Source organism: Monodelphis domestica, chromosome 2 (genome assembly GCF_027887165.1).
Source record: "Monodelphis domestica isolate mMonDom1 chromosome 2, mMonDom1.pri, whole genome shotgun sequence".
NCBI classification, from domain to species: Eukaryota; Metazoa; Chordata; class Mammalia; order Didelphimorphia; family Didelphidae; genus Monodelphis; species Monodelphis domestica.
Window position 1 is genome coordinate 183,181,471 of NC_077228.1, and position 21,742 is coordinate 183,203,212.

Genomic DNA, 21,742 nt, shown 5'->3' on the forward strand with positions numbered 1-21,742 from the left:
ATGAGGGTTCGAATCTTGCTTTGGCATTTACTAGCTCTGTGACTTTAGGCAAATCTTTTAACCCCTCTCAGCCTCAGTCTCCTCATCTGTAAAACAGAGAAAATAAGAACACCTACCTCACAGGGTTGTTATGGTGTCTATAAAGCTTGTTGCTAACCTTAACGCACTATGTTAGTGTTAGCTCTTATTATTTTCTTGTTTTTTTTTCACTTTAAACATTATTTTATTTGGTCATTTCCAACATTATTTATTGGAAACAAAGTCTTATTATTTTCTTAGCGATAGCAAGAGCTACTTTTGCGTGCTTCATCACGCAAAAATGAGTCTTATCAGGCACATCCTTACTAAACATAAGCATATGAGAAAGATGAATTGAGTCTCTAGTAAGGTCTGGTATAAGACTTCAAGGTCAGAGCAGACAGCTGACCGTGCATCATGAAACAGTCTCTTGTGGGAGACTGTATTTGCAAACAGCAACTTCTAAGTAAATGCTGAAGCTTCTGAGAATACTCCAAAATTGAATGGGTTTCCCAAAGGTTCAGAAATGTGCATTAACAAAATTTTGGCTCTACCAACAAATGCAAACAGGAAAGACAGAAAGAAATCCCATTCAAAATAACTACGGACTATATAAGACATTAGGAAACCCAGCTACCAAGACACCCACAGGAATTCTATAAATACAACTACAGAACACTTTTTACAGAGATAAAGACAAACCTAAATAACTGGAGGGCTGTTAACTGTTCTTGGTTGGGCTTTGCCAGTACAAAAATGAAGATTACTTAAATCAGTTCACAGATTTAATGGCATTACAATCAAATTACTAAAGGCTTACTTTATTAAACTAGAAAAAACAGTCATAAAATTCATTTGAGAAACAAAAGACCAAGAACTTTGAGGGAAATAACAGGAAAAAAAAATAAACGTGGAGAAAGGGAGCCTAACAGTACTATACCTCCAAAGGGAGTACAAAGCAGCAAAAATCAAAACTATTTGGACCCAGCTAAAAAACAGAAAAGTTGATTTGTAGAACTGGTTAGGTATATCAGAGTCAGAAACTAGGAAACTTAGATAGTGGTATAGAGTCAAAAAATCAAAGAACTCCAACTACTGAGGTAAGGACTATCTGGCAAAAAACACTGGAAAAACTAGAAAGCAGTTCTATAGAAATTAGCTTAAATTAATATCTCCTACTATCTATTACCAGAATTCCTAAATGAATAAGTGACTGACATATAAGAAGTCATATTCTAAACAAATCAGGAATAGGGAAGAACATGCCTTTAACAACTATGAATAGAGAGAAGAGGGATACCAATCAGTTGAGGAATCCTGAACATACATTATGGTATATAATTGTGATGGAATGCTTTTGTGCTCTAAGAAATGACAAGCAGATGGTTGGAAGATAGACATGAACTAATACAAAGTGAGGTAAGAAGAATCCTGGAGAACAATCGACACAGTAACAGCAATATTTTAACAACGACCAACTGTGAAAGTCTTAGCTACTCTGATCAATATAATGATCTAAGACAATTCTGAAGGACTCGTCCACCTCCAGAGAGGGAGCTAATGAACTGTGATTGAGTTAGAATGAATTAGAATATAATTCTGGTAAGTATTACAAATATAGTACAAAAAGTCTGGTTGACTTTTCTGGAAAAAAAAAAACAGAAATGAGGATTCTGTGATTGAGAGAAATGGGCAAAAGGCAGAAGAGATGAAATGTAAAGAAGAGCTCAAGAGAGCAGATAGAATCCTCCAGATCCAGAGGGGGAAGAGAGAGCATTCTATAGAAGGTTGGAAAGGAGGAGCAGTTGGCCAAAGCAGCCTTCTGGACACACTTCTTTAGTGGTCTGGTCACTTCACCACTTGACTTCACTTCTCTCTGGCCAACCTCTCTGAAAGAGGAAGGCTGAAGAAATGCTTTGGATTTTACCCTCCTTGACCTGGTTGAATTGAAAGAGTCTGGCCCAGTAAAGATCCCAGCTGAATATAAACTGTCTTCCCTTAGGGGGAGTGACTTTGAATTGAAGCCTTCTACCAGATAGGGGATTATAGTTTAGGGAATTCCTTCCTCTCTAGCCTTTTTATTTTCCTTATCCCCTTTCCCAAAAGAAAATAAATTAGACTTTTCAACTACAAGAAATTATTTTCCAACAGGGTTAGTTTTGATTACATATCAATGGAAAGTTTTTGCACAAACAAAACAAATTCAGTTTGGATAAAGAAAATTAATGAGGAAAAAAAATCTTTGCTGCAAACTTCTGAGATAGGGCTAGTATTCAAGATACATATATAGAGGGACGGAGCCAAGATGGCAGTTTAGGAGCACCTAAAGCTATAACCTCTCCAACAATCCTTCCAAAACCATATTTGTATCATGTTTCAAGGAAAAAAAAGAAATCCAAAACCAACAAGAAGAAGTCAAGAGACTCTCCTACTGAAAACAACTTGAAAAGTAGGCACAGTGAGAGGCACCCTCCCTCACCCAGCGCTGACCCCGACAATAAGACCAGGCTATCTGGGTGAGAGTGCATGTCTGACATACCACATGTGGTCTAAGGCTATAACAAGGATTGGCAGGGAGGAAGGGGGAGGGGAGGGAGCACCTAGTTGGACATCCTCAGCCTGATGGCTACAGTGAAAAATTTTCCCCAGGGTAGGCCAGCTCAGCAGGTTAGCTCAACCAGTTGAATCCAGTATACCAGCAAAAGATTGAGAAAAGAGCCTCTGAGGGGCAGAACAGCTCAAACACTCTGGTTCAGTAAATAAACTGAGGAGCAAGTCTATAGAGTCCATAGGGAGTAAGGAAAAAAAAGTAAACAAAATGAGTAAACAGGAGGGGAAAAAAGCTACAATTGAAAGCTTCTATGGGGATAAGGATCAAAGCCTCAAGATATACAATGACAAAGTCAGCACAGAGAATAGAAAATCAGGTCTGGAGTCTGGTAGACCTGGGTTCAAATCTAACCTTAGATACTTCCTAGCTATATGACCTTAGGCAAGCCACTTGACTTCATTTGCCTAGTCCTTGTCCTTCTGTCTTAGGGGTTGTTACTAAGAGAGAAAGAAGGGGTTTGTTGTTTTTTTAATGACATGAAGACTCTTGGTTATTCTTTATAGGAGATTGCTACAGATATATTTTTTAAATCTACTTCCTAATGATTAAATGGTTAAATAATATGATCAGGTCAAAAGAAGAAATATAAGCTATCAACAATCATGAGAAAAACCTTCAAATGACTCACAATTAGAAAAATGCACATTTAAACCACTCTGAGCTTTAAACCACCCATCAAATTGGCAAAGCTGACCAAAAAAGGAAAATGACAAATGCTGGAGAAATTGTAGGAGGATAGGTACATTAGGGTACTATTGGTGGAACTGTGTTAAAGCTAAATTAAAACTCCAGACCTTAATTTCCATAGAGTTTATTAATATTTACTTGAAATAGAGAGCATAGAGATAGAGGGAGATTTAACCCTATTCTAATCTTGCTACATGGGCACTTCACGTGGCTATCTATCTCAGCCACTGTCCTTTCACCGCCATATCCAAGGGAATAGAGAGAGAGTCTGTAAAAAATAGACTCGAATACAGGACTACAATCCCCACGAGCCTTTGCTCCACTTCCCCAGAATGCCTTGTAATCTCACTTGGGCCGAGATCGAGAAGTTATTTAAGCTGATTCAAAGGCTTTTGAGAGGGCTCTCTTGGCTCTTTTTGGACTTCCGTTTTGGAGCAGGCACATCTCTTGCGTGATGTGAGGTTATTTTGTCTAGGCCTCTGGCCTAGGCACATGTTTCTTACTTGTATATTCTTTAATCTTTAACCTTTAATAAACCTCTAAAAAATATAATACTTCTTGCAGAGAGAAACTAATTTCTACCTGCCTCAGTCTCCCCTAAATTTTAATCTTTACAAGTCCTTCCTAGAACCCCCTCTTTAATTTCTTCTCACCTGATCCTTTCTAGGTCATTGCGCCTAGGTCATTTCTCCTATGACCTATGTTTGGAATGCACTCACATGACATACATTCATGTGACATAAAGCTAGCAGTCCGGAAACACAGGTAAGACCCCAGGGGATTCCCTCCACACAACTGGAAAGCAATCCAACCATTGTGGAAAGCATTTGAAAACCAAACTAAAATGACTCTAAACCTATTTGGACCAGAGACATCATTCCTTGAATTTACTCCCCAGAGGTCAAAGACAGAAAGGACCCACATATAAAAAATTTTGTTGCAGCAGACTGGAAAATACTGGTTGTCCATCAGTTGGAGAAGGCATGGACAAACTATGGGAATAATAAAATATTAAGAGAAACCTCGGAAGACTTTTTATAAACTGATACAGAATTGTACAATGAGAATTGAATAAATAAAACTGAATAAATGAATAATTTATATTATGACTATAATACTGTAAAGAAAGTATTAATATCTATGAACCAGTACCTAATTATGCTTCCAAAAGACCAATGATAAATAAAGCAGGCTTCTCTTCCACCTTTAAGTCAAGATGTGATGGACCACAGGTGAAGAATGAGATATGCATTTTCAGCCTCAGCCAATGTATAGTTTGGTTTTGTGGGACTACTTATTTGTTACAATGAAGGGCTTTTTGGGGAAAAGGAAAAAACTAAAGGAAGGAGTGGGAATAGTGATAATGATACTTTAAAAAAGGAAATGAAAGAAAAAGTTGTTGATGAATTACTTAAAAAGAGAAAGAAAAGCGAGCAGAAAAAAGGTCAGAAGGGGACAAAGGCATGAAGGGAACTGTTGGGCCTACCCTATTAAATTTAAAATATATTTAAAAAGAAAACAAAACCCCCCCTTACCTGTAGGTAGCAGAGAGTTATAGCTTTATAATTTTATTATATTATATATATATAAATATATATAATGTATATTATATATATTTGTCTATATATAATTTTATTATATATAGACAAATATATATATATATATATAATTATTATTTTGCTTGTCTTTTTTCCTCAGAACAGGCAAATGTTTATTTGTTGATGTCTGTCAAGTTCATAATTTAAAAAATATCAAAATAATACTAAATATATAACATTCTAGCTCCTTTTTTTCATGTGACTGATTCTAAAAAATGTTTTAAAAAACCAGACTGATTAATCTTTCAATTAACAAACATTTAATATGCACCTACTATGTGCCAAGGTACTGGGATAAAAAAAAAAGGAACCCTGTCATCTCTCTAGTTTTCTTTATTTGAGAAGAGAAGATACCTGCTTGTATAAGGGTATAAAAAACATATAAAAACAAAATCGATCATTTTGATTATGTTAAATTAAAAAGGTTATGTGCAAATAAAATTAGTGTAGCCAAAATGAGAAGGAAAGCAGAAAGTTGGGTAAAGATTTTTATAGACAAGTTCTTGGATAGAGGCCTCATGTCTAAAATATATAGAGAACTTTGTCAAGTTTAAAAGAATAAAGGGCCATTCCTCAATTGATAAATGGTAAAAAGCTATGAACAGGCAATTTTTGGATGAAGATATCAAATCCATATATAGGCATATAAAAATGCTTTAAATCATTACTGGTTAGAGAAATTCAAACTAAAACAATTCTATGATACCACCTTTCATCTATCAGATTGGCTAAAATGATAAAAGGGCAAAATGACAAATGTTGGAGGGAATGTAGAAAAATGGGAACACTGATACAGTGTTGGTGGAACTGTGAATTGGTCCAACCATTTTGGAGAGCAATTTGGAATTAAGCCTAATGTATGTACACTTAGACTCATCAATACTATAGCGGGGTCTGTTCCCAAGATCAGGGGAAAAGGAAAAGAATGAATATGTTTCAAAATATTTATAGCAGCATTTTGTGGGGGTAAAGAATCAGAAATCAAGGGGATGTCCATCAATTAAGAATGGCTGAACAAGTTGTGGTATATGATTTGATGAAATACTACTGTTCTGTAACAAATGATGAGCAGGGGAGCAGCTAGATGGCTCAGTGGATTGAGAGCAAGACCTGGAGACAGAAGGTTCTGAGTTCTCTGAGTTCAAATGTGTCCTCAGACACTTCCTAGTTGAATGACCCTGAACAAGTCACTTAACCCTAATTACCTAATCCTTACTGCTCTTCTGCTTTGGAGTCAATGCTTAAAAAAAAAAGAAACAATGAACAGGTTAATTTTGGAAATACCTTCATAAAATTAGATTAAAATGAGAAAAGCCTCGAGAACAAATATATAGCTACAGAACTAATATTTGAAGAATAATTTGTGAATATTCACCTCTAGAGAAAGAAATGATAATAGAAGAAAAATATAATTTATATAATACATTTTTTTTTTGCTAGGTGAGCCTTCTACAATTCACAAAAGGGAGGGGGAGGGGTGAGATACCTAGGAATTTTAACAAAATAATTAAGGAAAAAACATACATCTATTAGTAAATACTGGTTTGAGGGATTGGACTAGAATGCCTGATTGATACCAATGATGAAATAGTTTGATTTACGTGTGCCTTTCTTCAGAAGAGATCCATTGTCTTTATGTGCCCTTGATAGGTATTGTGACAAGGAAATCACTTTAAAAGACTGATATATATTAATTTAAGGTCGCCAAGGAATTCAGCTATGTAATTCCTAAATGAACACTTAAGTCAGCAGTCAACCCTTTATAAAGTTTAATTACAAACAGGATGAAGAAAGGTATTAGAGATAGAGAGAGAGAGGGAGAGAGAAAGGGGAGAGAAGAGAATAGGGCTTAAATACCCCTTCTGTTTAGGCTGGGCCAAAAGGCCCAAGCCCTTAGATAGCTGGGGCAAAGAAAGGAGATCAGTCCCTATTACTCACGTGACCAAAATGGAGAAACAGTCTCAGGGGCCTCCACCTCCAGCTTCCTTCAGAGCAAGCTTCTCAGAGCACCTCTCCAACCACTCAGAGCCAAAACTCTCCAACCAACCACCTCTCAGTTCTCAGACCCCTCTCTCTTTAAGCAAACCATCCAAGTTCCCTCCCCTTCATTCTCACATCTACCAATCACTGTCCATGTCTTCCCTGTGCCAATGGTGGCTCTAGCTTAACCCAGGACTGCCCAGAGGTCTGTGGCTTTGCACATGTCTGTTGAAGGTCATATTCTCAAATGATTAAATCTTGATCCTTTGCTACAGCCCTTCCTAAATCCTGTTACCCTGAGTAGGGTAGAGATTGGAATAATTAAATTTTGATCTATGCTGCAGCCCTTCCTAAATCCTGTTAGGTCTGAGTAGGGTGGAGATTGTAATTTCCAAGACCTGGTTCTGTCATTCCAAGTATCTCTATTGTATCAATTCTAAAATCAATCATGACTCAAAGAACTTCCTGTTCTATGCTTAAGCATAGGTCAAAGCCCTTTCCATTGTTCAGCAAAAGGTTTCTGTCCTAAAGTAATCTTAAGAAAGGAGGAGGAGGAACCTCCCTTGTCAATTGGGTTCACATTCCAATAGACTATCTCTAAGAAATTTTCCAAGTATGAAATTTCCCAATGGTGAAATTTCCAACATTTATAAGTCTAAGAAATTTTGAGGTTTACAGTATGTGAGTATAGAGATTATTATCTTCATTCTGCTGATGAGGAAACTGAGGCCCAGAGAGGTTAAATGATGTATCCTACATTACCTAGTAGAGTGGAAGCCAGAAGTCAGGTTCCCTGCCTTAGTACTCTCTCCACCATTTTATGACGATACATCAAGTATCAAAGTAGTTCAGCACCAACTTGAAACCAAAAGCCAAGTCTTCTCCCATTACCTTGTAAAGCTCTCGAGAAATCCCAGCAGCCATCTTCCCTCCATAGGATTCTGAGAAAATGTAGAATGGAACAGTCTAGAGGAGAAAAAGAAATGTGCTGAAGAAGTCAAAATTCTAAAGTTGTTGTTTTTTCCAATGAGCATAATCCATTCTACTCCATGAGGTATATCTGCAAAACCAAACCTACTATGGTTTCATCTGAGCCCTTGAGTAGGGTGTAATCAAATCCTAATTAAGGTATAGGCTTCAGGTCCACTCTATCCACCTAATGTCAATATAAACAGTAGCTGATATCTTTAACTTTGGGGTTTTTTTTATAAAAATTACCCCCAAACCAAGCCATTGGCTGTAGAGTTTGTCTATGTAAAAATTTTACCTTAGAGGAAAACTATATTTGCTCTGAAGGAAGCAAGGCTTGTTCTTGTTTGTATTGAACTCAATCACTCCAAAATCTTTGCTTACCTCAAATTCTGGCCGAGAATTAAAAAAGCTTTTTAGAAGAACCATCATGTCAGAAGCCACCATGTCAAGATCTCGGGCATATGCATCACTCTGATTTACAAAGCTAAATCCAGTGCCCACTGGGTTATCCACAAACAGAAGGCTGGCTGATTGTAGCTGTATGCCAGAGAGAAAAGACAAACTGTGAAGGCCATCCATCAAACACAAGATCTCCTGAGAAATTAGCTAGACATTCATGAACACCATTGAGGTGAGGATCCCATATTTTAGGATCTTGGGGGTTTTTGTTGTTTTGTTTTTAGCAACAGAAGGCAAATGAGATTAGGGAGAGAAAGAAATTAATGTCTTTCACAGAGTGCTTGCTTATATGTCTTTTCCTTCTCATAAGACTACACCATTTTTTAAAAGTTATGGTAAAGTCATAAGACTATACCATTTTACATACAGAGGTGCACAGGGTAATATATCTAAAGCTGGAAAGCGCCATTAAGGTTATCCAGTCTAACCCCTTCATGTTACAGATAAGGTAATTAAGGCCCAGAGAAGTTGGGTAACTTCCCCAGGGCCACACCAATAGTAAATGGCAGAGATATCTGATAAGAAACACGTGATTTGTGTCAAATCATTCTGATTGTTGACTTCAAAGCAGTGATAACATCTGCAAAACATAAAATAACACTGCCAGATAACTCTTGTCCCCCACTCCCCACCCCAAATCCAGGCTCACCCTGGCCCACTGCTCTAAGATATTTGTAAAGATTTTTAGAATATAGAAAGTTGGACGGGGCAGAAATTAGAGAAATCTCCAAATCACCGCCCCCCCCCCCCTTCCCGTCCATGGGATATACTTGTAAGAGATCAGACCCAGAATGGTGACTACATGACTACATACTTAAGATCACATAGCCAGTGGGCAACAGAGCTAGGCTGAAATCCTGTCCCAGCTACACTATTCTTCCTATTATACATACAACGTCCTTTTAGCCATATCATGCTGCCTGTGAGAGGCTTGAGAGTCTGGGGAAGAAAGCAAAAATGACCCCCTAAATAAGCATTGGGGGAGGGGGGGGTAGACTGCATTCAGACAGCACAGAGCTGTCCTATAATAAATATAAGCAATGACTGGTATTATTAATCACTATCTACCTTCAGGACTTAAGTCAATCCAGTGTCTCAAGGATTTAAAATTCCATGAACTTTAAATTTTAAAATTCCATGAATTTTAAATCCCATGAATTTTAAATTTTAAAATTCCATTGAATTTTATTTCAATTGCTTAAACTAAAAATAAGCTAAGACTAGACCAGATCATTGGGTAGCTATTCTTTACTGTACCCAGGTAGTTTTCCTTGGTTTGAGCTCCTCGTCGAGGGGTCCAATCTCATCAAAGTTTCCAAATCCAGTGCTGGAACCTCCTGGACCTCCCTGTTACAGATAAATAGAAAATGAAAAATATAGTCAAGTCACATCAATGTAAGTCAAAAGAAGAAATCAATGAAACCAAATGATGTGTAGTTGCCTTGGTTCTAAAATAGAGAAAATCTCTCCTTTTCTAAGTAAGGCTTTGGGGAGGGTGAAACGTGAGTGTGGCACACTTTATATACTGGCTGACCCAGTTAATATGTTGGTTAGTTTTGCTGAACTGCTCTTTCTTTTTTCTTTTTTTGTTCTTTATGATGATGGACAGGCAGAGAGGAATGTATTCAGAAATGAAGATACTGGCAATTTTTTTAAAAGAAAATTTCAGATTACACCAAAAATGACTAAATTATCTGGGAACCGAATCTATCCTCATTTTTATTTTATTTTAGGTAGAAAAAGGACCTTCCTAGTGAATTGGAGTCCTCCAGGGCCCTGGACTCCAGACAGGATGGATACTTGATTTCTGCATGTCCATGAGTTAGATCACAGTATTTAGAATTGAAAGAGATCTTGAGACAAACTAATCCAAACTCCTGGGGTTCTAGCAGGTTAAGTGACTCTTCCCAAATCCCATCATCAGTAGCAACGCCCCTAGTTAGAAGGCACACAGTCAGATTTTACCAGGCAGACATTCAGTTGGCATATTACTCAATATATACTGCCCTAGGATATTTCATCATTATTACAAGCAAAAGTCTCATAACTTATAATCCTTTTTTAAAATTACACTACTCTTGGGACCCTACCTCTATAATAAGAAACTCTTTTGACAAAAGTGATGTGAACTGCAGGGGTGAAGGGAGGGAATTCCAGAATGTGGGGCAGTTGTGATAAAAGGGGTTCAAATCCCCCTATTATCAACATTTCCAATTAGATGACCCAAAGGCATCTTAAACTCAATATATTCAGAAAAGAACTTATTATTCTTCCTTCCAATCCTACTGCTCTTTCTAACTTTCCTATTTCTGTCAAGGGCAGCATTATCCTAGCAATCATCCAGGTTTGCAGCTCATTCTTGACTCTTCATTATTGGAGAGAAGGGATAAAACACATACTCCCCTCAGATGCCTGTTGTAGAGTGACTCGAAAATTGTATTAAAATTCCTAATAAAAACTGGCATTAATGATCCAGAACAATTCGGAGGGATTTACAAGAAACAACACTATCCACATCCAAAGGAAGAACTGTGGGAGCAGAAACACAGAAGAAAAACAACTGCTTGATCACATGGGTCGATGGGGATATGATTGGGGATGTAGACTCTAAATGATCATCCTAATGCAAACATAACAATATGGAAATAGGACACATGAAAAATCCATTGGAATTTTATGTCGGCTATGGGAGGGATTGGGAGAGAGAAGGGAAAGAACATGACTCTTGTAACCAAGGAAAAATATTCTAAATTGACAAATAAAATTTTTTTTAAAAACTAGCATTTCAGTGATGATTCAATATGACAGAATTCTAGAATCCCAGAACTAGATAGAACTCTAACAGATTATCAGGGAGTCCAGTCCCTTATCTCCAAGGTAATGAAGACAATTCCTAAAGACCTCCACAGAAGAAATATCATAACCTCCTAGATTAGGCTATACTAGAGCTTAAAATCATCCTAATGCAAAGATACTCTGGTGCATTCAATTAAAAAATAACTCTTCTTTGAACTAAAATTTGTTTCTGGTTTCAGTCCTCTGGGGCAACAGAGAATAGTTATTAGCACCTAAAAATTGTGTATGTAAACCATTCTGAAACCTTGAACTACTTTTATAGAATTATTAATTATCAACCTGCATATGTTTGTAGGGCATTGGTACCCTTGCTTTCAGTTGTTCTTTAGCCTTAGATTCTGTTAGTTTTATCTCCTCTCTCCATGATGGAGCACCCTACCACTGGGTGGGAGGAGGCAAGAGAAGGAGACATTTTCTGAGCTAATATATTTCAAGAACATTTCTTCCAGAGAAGTCTTTGGTATTTGCAATGTCAGGTGTCTCCATTTGGTTCTCATTCATCAACTTATCAGAGACAGCCACACTGAAAGAATTATGCTCTTCAAACTGCCTAATCTTTACTATTTCATGAGATAGCCTGGGTCAGCTTACGGGAGTGAGAGGAAGGGAGAGTTGTAGCTCAGATTGCTATTTCTTGTTTAGCTTATATGTAAAGAGAATCCTTCACTGGTCAACAGTTGGTGTTGGTGAGGACTTGGTGACCAGGGCAAAGCCATGTTCAGGTAACCTAGAGTTTGTGGCAAAACTATAGTCCTGAATCCCACCCCGAAACATATTTCCCTTCTCCCCTTTCTCATCTCCTACCCTGGAGGGATGGGGCTGACTTGATGGGTAGGAGCTATTCATTTATGCTTCTCTGCCCCCTCCTTCAGATGTGGGGAAAACAATAAAATTGAAAGTAGTCCTAAAAGATGAGGGAAGGTGACTGCCATCCCCACAGAGGTATAAATAATTGACTAGGTTTGTCCTATCAGAGAGAAATAACCAAAGAGGTGTAATAGGTAGCAATAAGGGACTATTTAGATTGGTAATTGGTAACTAACAGATCAGGCTATTACCTACTTTCTTCTGCCTTTCCCGCCTCCCTTCCTCCCTTCTCCTCCGTCTTGCCTCCCCCCCCTTTTGGTGATTCGCCTTCTGGTTTCTCTAAATCAACTCAGGGGTGAGTTTATGGGGGTTTCAAACTTTTTCTTTTCTCTATCTTAAATAAAAGGGCTTATTGGGGAAGATAAAGAAGGATGAGGACCTGGAAGGAAAGAGGTTTTGGGGTTTCTCTATCACTAGGATGAGTCTTAGATTGGAGGATGGTGGAATATAGTTCAATTGAGAGAAATGGCTAATAGATCTGGAAGTTCAGTCACTATCATCAACAGAGCAAGTCAGAGAGAGATATATCTGGACTTTTGTCCTTCTTTCTTCTGTCTTCCAAAATCAAAAGACCACCTCCTTTCTGTCTTCAAGGTTAAAGACATAACCCTCAGTTGGTCTGTTCCTTTCCTTCCAACTGCTTCTCCCGGTAACATTCCAAATCAGAATATTTCTCATTTGACTGACAGGTCATCACTTTCAGCTGCTCCTGTCTTTTTGCATGCTTCCCAAATTTCTCTCTCTTCCACAGAGGGCAACAGAGTGCCTCAAGGGGAAGTGGGAGAAGCAAGCAAGAAGCAGCAAATGGTCTTGCACAATTTTGCCTGTGCTGGCTATATATTTTGAAATGCTTTTGATGACTGAAAAGGAACACATAGCAAATAAGTCTTTGGGGCAAATTTTTGTTTGTTTATTTTGAAGCTTAAAATTCTTTTTCTTTTCCTGAAATGTAGATCCTAGGACCATAGATTTAGGACTGATAGAGAACTTAAAGACTTGGTCCAGCTCTCTCATTTTATGGATAAAGAAGGTGATGGGGTAGTAAGTGACTAAGCTGGAATTTTTTTTTTAAGCCCTTACCTTCTGTCTTAGAATCAATACTATGTACTGGTTCCAAGGCAGAAGAGCAGTAAGGGATAGGCGATGGGGGTTAAGTGACTTGCCCAGGGTCACACAGCTGGAAAGTGTCTGAGGACTGATTTGAACCCAGGATTTTCTGGCACCAGGCTTGGCTGGCTGTTCACTGAACCACCTAACTGTCCCCAAACTAGGATTTAAATCCATATTTTCAGATTCTAAATTCTTTTTCCAGTGTACTATGTGACACCCTTGGACTTTGTGTCATTAGTCTTCATTTTCTTTGGTTGGTCAAGTTAATATTATACCATTATTAACTATACAGACAGCTAAGGGACAATAAATAGAGCATTGAGCTTGAAATCAAGAAGAATCCTCTTGATGGTTTCAAATCTGGTTTCATACACTAGCTGGGTGACCCTGGCAATTCACTTAACTCTGTTTGCCTCAGTTACTTATCTGTAAGATGAGCTGGAGAAGGAAATAACAAACCACTTCATTTTCTTGGCCAAGAAAACCCCAAATGGCAACCAAATCAGATAAAAATGAACAACAATAAGATTTCCATTTTAAAAGAAAAAAAAACTTTAAACACAAGACTCAGAAGGCAATCCTTAAATATGTTCTTTAAAAATGAAAATAAAGGGGCTGCTAGGTGGCTCAGTGGATAGAGAGCTAGGTAAGGAGGTGGGAGATCCTGGGTTCAAATCTGGTCTCAGACACTTCCTAGCTGTGTGTCCTATATTCAAAGGGTGGTTTAGTTGTAACTGAGGGGTTAAGTCTTTCAGTACTGAGAGGGGGAAAGAGAGGAGACCTCCCTTCTCAAAGTGGGGTTCAGGGGAGACAGCTGATGTTTAGCATTGGCTCAGAGAGAGGAGAGGGTTTGAAGATTTTCCCTTTTCTGCCCTCCCTCCTTAGCTATGGCTGATCTCCCAGATTCACTCTTGTTCCTCTTGTTCCCCCCTCCACTACTTGAGACCAAAGGGTCTCCCCTTGATCTGTTCACTCACACTCAGCTTGGGGAAAGATAACTTTTACTGTCAACTCAATCAGGAAATACAAAAGGAATAACGGGCAGGGAAGAATGTGAAAGGATAATGAGAAAAAGGGGGTCCCTGTTTCTATCTAAAACCCTTTTCCTCCCTCCTCGAGTTTGGAATGAACTCAGGCCTTAGCAGCCTGAGGCCCCTGAGAGAAAGTCAGGTTGACTCACCCCTAGGCAACAGGAGCTGAGGTAAAGTCTGCTCAGGCTTCTCTTCAGAAATCCCTTCAACTGCGAAGTGTTGGGGGGAAAGATTTCCAGTCACTGGCAGGAAAAGTGGGTAAGCCTCAGGAGAAAGTCTTTTCCCACATTCTTTCTTTGGCTTCTCAAGACTGAGAGACCAACTCCTCTACTAGTCAGAGTCTTCTCCTCAAGATTCCAAATCCATTGTGGTCCCTCCCCTATCAAGGTGATCAGTTTCAAACTCTTCAGATTGGCACTTTTTTCTTTAGTGCCAGCCTCTGTCACAGTCCCTAGGCAAGTCACTTAACCCTAATTGCCTAGCCCTTGTTGTTCTTCTGCCATAGCACCAATACACAGTATTAATTCTAAGATAGAAGGTAAGAATTTTTAAAAAATGAAAATAAAGGAGCAATTAGGTGGCTTGGTGGATTGACAGCCAAGCCCACCCGGGTTCAAATATGACCTCAGACACTTCCTAGCTGTGTGACTCTGGGCAAGTCACTTAATCCCAATAGCCTAGCCTTTATTCCTCTTCTGCCTTGGAATGGATACTTATAATAGAGTCTAAGATAGAAGGTAAAAGTTTAACAAAAATTAAAACAAACACTCATAAGGTCTGAGACTGGTATTCATCCTTTCCCATAATCTATGGCTAAGCTGGTCATAGGTTTTGCCATAGCCTGATGGGAAAATTGAAGCCATAAGCCCTGGGAGTCCAGTTAGCTGCTGATACATAATGTCCTTTGAAATGATGAACCTCTCATCCATTGTGAAGGCTTCTCTGCTCTTATTTTGGATACCAAAGCATCTGGACAAAGGTTGTGTTTCCCACAAGAGCCAGAGAACTGACAGAACAAAGCCCCCAAAAAGCTTTCTCTCACAGCCAGAGGCATGTGGGCCCTCTTACCTGAAGCCACATAATCAGGGGCAGTTCGGTGAAGTTTTTGCAAGGACTCTTGGCATAGTAAAGCCACCAGAACATGGATGCATTTGTCCGGACTGTCACATAGTCCCAGGCTTCCTTGCCTTCCTCGACTTGCTGAACTAGAGCAAGGCCTAAAAGAAAGAGGTTACATTCATTCATTCATTCATTCATTCAATCATTTACTTATTGAATAACATCCAGATAAAAGACATTGGCTCTACTGGCTTCAGAGGGATTCATTTAAGATTTCAGACTTTTAGCTCCTCCATAGTACTACTAGCAGAGGTGGTGGTCCTCATGGTAGCAGAGGCTTCTTCTTCTTCCATATATTTATAAGAGTATCATTTTGGCAAAACAGAGAACTGGACTTGAGGTTAGGAAGATGAGTTCAAGCCTGCCTCTGACCATATGAATCTGGGCAAGCCACTTACCCTTAGGACTCTAGGGATACATATGCTCCCTAAGGCAATAGGGATGCTGATTTAAATTGGAACAGAGTTTCTCTAACAGGACGTTGTCATGCCAATGCCATCAAAGATCAAGTCCAAAAGAATTTTTTTTAAAAATGAACCTAACAAAAAACAAACTCTTAGGTGCCATTGTATTATTATAGCCAGCTTCCACGTATTCCTTTGAACTTCACAATGAGCCTGTGATAATGCTTTAATTATTATCTAGATTTTACACATGAAGGAACAGAGGTCAAGAATATCTTCTAAACCTGGTTCATTCCTTGACTTTCCAGATCTCTGCCCCAGTGATCATACCTTATGCCTCTTCTTCCTTCTCCATCTACTCAAAAATACAGCGACTCCTACCTCTTTGCTGTTCCCAAGATATGCCATCTCCCACTCTATACATTTTCACTGGTTGGCCCCCATTTCTGGACTGCTCTTCTGGAGCCTCCACCTCTACAGTCTCACATGATTGGTGAGTTTGTTCCTAAACCTCCACTTGAGGAAGTTTCCAAGTTAGCCATGTTTATTCTAAACCTGGTTCGGTCCCAAGCTTTCCAGAATCTTTCTGGACCCCCAGAAAACCCTAAATTCGTGCTGTCCCCCTCTTTTTTTCAGTTCCCTTTTTATATGCTGTCTTTTTTCATTAGAATGTAAGCTCATAGAGGGCAGAGATTTTTGTTTTTGTTCCCCCAGTACTTAACATAATGTCTAGTACATAATAAGAACTTAATAAATCCTCTTTCTCTTTCTCTGTCTCTCAGTCTCTCTCAGTCTCTGTCTCCATATCTCAGTCCCTCTGTCTGTTTGTCTCTCAATGCAGGCAGGACTTGGACACAATTCTTTTGACTCCAAGTCCAGTGCTACAGCCATTTTGCAATGAGTGAGCCATTTATACGATAACTTGATCATGCTATTTGCACTCTAAAACTACCTACATCTCAGAGATGGAATAAAAATAGAAATATGAATCTGAAAACCTTTGATGCTCAAAAGTCTTTAAGGAGGGCCAAAATTAAATTCAATGGATCATAATTTCACCAGTTTTTCTAAAACCTCCAAAGAATATGCACTTATATGGATGTTGTCATCTAAAAACTTGCACGGTTGAGAAGTTACTCTGTAAATCTAATCTACATTCTTCATTCTGTGGACCAAATCTACTTTTATAATCCTTCCTTTTGAGGAAAACATAGCTTGGTTCCAAATGAAATTACATTACCTTCGCATCACACCAGCATTTCTACCAGGTAGAAAGTAGAACAGAGCTCAAAAATAAAGGGAGAGAAAGGGCAGCTAGGTAGTTCAGTGGAAAGAGCACCCAGGACTGGAGATGGGAGGTCCCGAGGTCCTAGACTCAAATCTGGCCTCAGACATGTCCTGGCTGTGTCACCCTAGGCAAGTCACTTAACTCCCATTGCCTAGCCTTTACCACTCTTATGTCCTAGACCCAATACCTGGTATTAATTCTAAGACAGAAGGTAAGGGTTTTTAAAAATAAATCTATAGGGGGCAGCTGGGTGTATTAAGTTCCAGGTCTATAGATGGGAGGTCCTGGGTCCCTAGACAAGCCACTTAACCTGATTGTCTAGTCCTTACTGAATTCTACCTTGGAACCCATACTTGTATCAATTCTAAGACAGAAGGTAGAGGTTTAAGGAACGGGGGTAGGGGGGGAATGGGGGGGAGGAGAACAGATAGATGACATGGCTGAGGGAAGAGATGAGGATAGTCGGGGGAAGGGAGACTAAAATGTGGATGGAGGCAAAGTTGGTCAACCAACAAGCATTTATTAAGGGCTTATTATGTGTCAGCCACCTACTAAGTGCTAGAGATACAAAGAAAGGTAAAAAAAACCTCTGTCCCTGCCTTCATGGAGCTCCCAATCTAATGGAGGAGACAGTGTGCAAACTATTATATACATCCAAGATACATACAGGGCAGAAGGAAGGAATTCTCAGGGGGGAGACACCAGCATTAAGGTAGACCAGGAAAAGGTAGGATTTCAGCTGAGCAAGAAATCAAGGTAAACCAGAAGGCAAAGAGGAGGGAGAATGTTCCAGAAATGGGGGACAACCAGTGAAAATGTACAGAGTGGGAAATGGAAAGTCTTTATCAAGGAGCAGCAGAATCACTGTATTTTTGAGTAAATGAGGAAGGCAGGAGAGGCATAAATTAATGGAAAAGTAAGACTAGGCCACAGAATGAATGACTTTTTTTTTTTAACCTTCACTTTCTGTCTTAGAATCAATACTAAGTATTGATTTCAAGGCACAAAAGGGCTAGGCAACTGGGGTTAAGTGACTTGCCCAGGGTCACACAACTAGGAGGTATATGAGGCTAGATTTGAACCTAGGACCTCCCTCTCCAAGCCTGGGGGGCTCTATCCACTGAGCCACCCAGCTGCCCCTTATGAAGGGCTTTAAAAGCCCAAAATAAGATTTTAGATTTGGTCCAAGAGGTAACAGAGAGCCATTATAGTTTATGGGAGGAAAGAATGCAGCATGGTTAGGCTTGCTCTTCAGGAAGCTTCAGCAGTTGAGTAGAGGTTGGATTGGAGTGAGGAAGAATTTAAATTGAGGGGAACAGAAAGTGGCCTATGTCAGGAGGCAAGAGGACAGCAGGAAGTGTACAGATGAATTATTTCTAGTTTCCATTTCCACTCTTGAGACACTAGCTGACATTTGATATACATATTAGCACTTCAAGGTTTACAAAATGCTTTATATACATCATCTCATTTGAACCTCGCATAGACCCTGGTCTGTTATTATTCCCCATTATACAGATGAGGAAATTTGGGCTCATAGAGGTTAAGTGATTGAGGCAGAATTTGAACCTAGCTTTTCTTGAATCCAGGTCCAGCCCTTTATCCACAACACCATGAAGTCTAAGTCAGAAAAGAAGAGGGAAGTGCTGACATTTCCATTTATAAAAGGCAAACCTTTGGTATTGGGCAAGTGAGACAAGAAGAACTAAGTAAACTTTTGATCTTATGAGTTCTAACTCCACGTTTGTCTAACCATGAAGCACTTGGCCCATGATAACAATAACAAAATGAGCAAAGAACTTCCCTATGTTGTCTCATAAAAATGCTCCTAGAAATAAGTCATGTTATTCATTACCCATTTGTAAAACTAACAAGCAAAGACCAAGAATGAGGGTGTTTTTGTTTTTGTTTTTGTTGATAAGTACAAAATAAGGGATCTTCTGATTTCACAAAATGTAGGTTGGGGACTCCCAGTTTTCTAACTATGGAAAGTCCCTTATAGAGTTGTCTGAAAGAATCCCTTTCCTGATTAAAGACTTGGTTTTTCTGATTACTTTAGTAGTTCTGTGTTTTTCCCAAGTTAACAGAAGTTAACTTGAATTGTCAACTTGAAATTTGGAGACCCCAAATTTGCCCTAGTCCCAGGAGAATTTGCCTCGAGGGAGGTCTCAGATTGCCAGTTTCAAAGTGAAGGATAGACCTTAAATACTTGATGATCCTAGCTTAGGCGGGTTAGCAGACCTAATCAAATGTTAAGTACTCTTTTAGACTTGGAAGTTTCCCCCATATTTCTAAAAAGACCAACACCTGAGCAGGGACCATTCTTTTAGATCTATTGTAAATAGGCCACTCCCTGATACCCCAGCCCAAGCCTGTTGATATCCTGTCAGTGTAGTTTGGACCTCTCATTGCCATGGCAATGTCCATGTCTTCTCTGTCCCTTAGTTCCCCAAAAAGGTATGTAAGTTCCCCAAGTTCTATAGTTCTTCAGATAATTCATCTAGCATGGTAATCCTCCCCAGGGATAGGTTCCTCGAGTCCCTAGGGTGTAGGCCCCGAGTAGTCTTTGGTGCTGGGCTCTGTGTAGCGGCAATTATTGGACCTATCCCTTTCCTGATTAAAGACTTGGTTTTTCTGACTACTTTAGTAGTTCTGTGTTTTTCCCAAGTTAACAGAAGACTTAGACATTGAGTGACTTGCCCCATGGTCACCTAGCTGGTATCCAAGAATATCTCTCTCTCTGTCTCTGTATCTCTCTCTGGATCTGGCTCTGTCTCTCTGTCTCTGTCTCTCTCTCTGTCTCTCTCTCTCCCTTTCTCTGTCTCTTTGCATCTGTCTCTCTGTCTCTCTTTATATATATCTCTCTCTGTGTCTTTCCCTCTCCCTTTTTTTTTTAACCCTTAACTTCTCTCTTAGAATCAATACTGTGTATTGGTTCCAAGGCAAAAGAGTAGTAAGGGCTAGGCAATGGGGGTTAAGGGACTTGTCCAGGAAGTGTCTGAGACCACATTTGAACCTAGGACCTCCTGTCTCTAGGCCTGGTTCTCAATATACCCTGCTGCCCCAAGTATCCCTCTTTTTAAGTGTCTTTTTTCTCTGGATCTTTCAAGTCAAAATTTTAGAGAAGAGAAAATCATATCACTAATCCCAGACTACTCAAACACAGCACAAAAAGGAAGGTTCAACTCTGGGTTGTCTCCAAAAATAGAGCATGTGGTGATTAGCTCTTTAACATTGAGAAAGAATAACCTTTCACATTTATATAGGATTTTTCCACATAATAACCCTGTAGGATGGGGCACATGCCTCCTATACAAATAGGTAACAGGCCCATAAAAATTCAGATGACTTTCCATCAGTCAGTTAATATATGTTGGAGGCAGGACTTGAACTCAAGTCTGAAAAGATCAGAGAAGGGGCTTTAGAATTTATTTAGACCTCCCTCCCCCATTTTACAGATGGGGTAGCTAAGGTCCAGACTGACAAAGTGACTTTCTGGTCACATTTGACTTTCACACATTTAGGAAAAGCAGGATCAACATTCAAGCTCGTGTCCTGTGACTACGGGTTTGAGGACGACTTCTACTATATTTCCAGAACATCCTTCAGGTTTTTATAAAGCACTTTCCCCAGAGGGTAAGTAATGAAAATATAATTAACCCCACCATTTCACAGATGAGACAAAGTGTGCTTTGCTTAGGGTTCCACAGCTTGTAGAGAGGAAAGGGGGCTGAAAGCTTGGGTCTCCTGCCTCCAAAGGCCCAGTGCTCAGGACAAGACCACTCTTAGCAGAGCTGTAGTTGTTTTCTTCTTTTTAATCAGTTTAACCCCTGCAGAAACCCATCAGATGGAATCCAGCTAAAAGGGAGAGGAAGAATAGCACCAACTTCCCTCTTCTGAGATGGAATATCGGCCTCAGATACAGGGAAGTGGGCGCCTAACCTACCGGGGCTCAGATTCAGCAGCAGCAGCAGCAGCAGCGGCAGGGCAGGAAGGTGCCAGGGGACCAGCTCCATGATGACTTCGGTGGTGGAGGTGGTGGTGTCAGCAGCAGCAGCAGCAGCAGCAAGAGCAGGCAAGGACAGGAATTTCACCCAGCGATCATATGACCTACCGGATGGGCGGAGGAGAAAAGGGGGCTGGACAGGGCTGGTTTGGGTAAGGATGTCAGTCATTTTTTCTCCAGGGCTCCCTCTGGCCCTTCCATTTAGTTACTACAAGGTAGATGGCAGAAATTGGGGTGGTTCGGGAGGAGGAGGGCGGATTTGGACTTAAGTACTATCAGAGAGCTGCCAGCCCTGCTCTTGGAGCGGTAGTACCTTACCGATGTAATTTGTTTTTCAAAGTACCAGCTCCTAGTCATATTTATTAGTTCAATAGTTCTTTTACTTTCAATCTTGTGAATTTCTCCTTTAATTTTTAGGGTGTCCAATTTAGTTTTTATCTTACAGATGTAATTGGGATAAGGAGTGGGGGATGAAGAATAGATTCGAGGGTGCTCGAAACTTAGGAAAATAAGGAGCCCGAGAGGTTGCTGTAAAATATTGCCCCCACCTCTTTTTTTTTTTAAGCCTGGAAATGTAAAACCTGCTCTTCTGTGACTGTGAGATTGAGACTAAAATACATGGGCATGGGCTTTCCTGACCTCCACTCCATCTCACCAGTCGCTAGGACCTCCCCACTGAAATGCCTTTGTATTTATTTTGTAGCTATTTTGTAGATAGTGTGCAGGATAGGGAGCT

General features: G+C 39.6%; 1 protein-coding gene across 5 annotated transcripts in view; it reads right to left on the reverse strand.

Moving 5' to 3' along the window:
• SCPEP1 (serine carboxypeptidase 1) overlaps nt 1–21,742 on the reverse strand; it is a 49,268-nt gene that overhangs the window by 19,971 nt on the left and 7,555 nt on the right. For all 5 annotated transcript variants that reach the window (XM_056816546.1, XM_056816544.1, XM_056816545.1 and 2 more), the window contains 5 exons: nt 20,947–21,110; nt 15,258–15,406; nt 9,583–9,672; nt 8,248–8,403; nt 7,786–7,860 (listed from right to left, as the gene is read on the reverse strand). In XM_056816546.1, coding sequence (XP_056672524.1) covers nt 7,786–7,860; nt 8,248–8,403; nt 9,583–9,672; nt 15,258–15,406; nt 20,947–21,016 — 540 coding nt within the window. In that variant the 5' untranslated portion in view covers nt 21,017–21,110. The remainder of the gene's footprint in view (nt 1–7,785; nt 7,861–8,247; nt 8,404–9,582; nt 9,673–15,257; nt 15,407–20,946; nt 21,111–21,742) is intronic.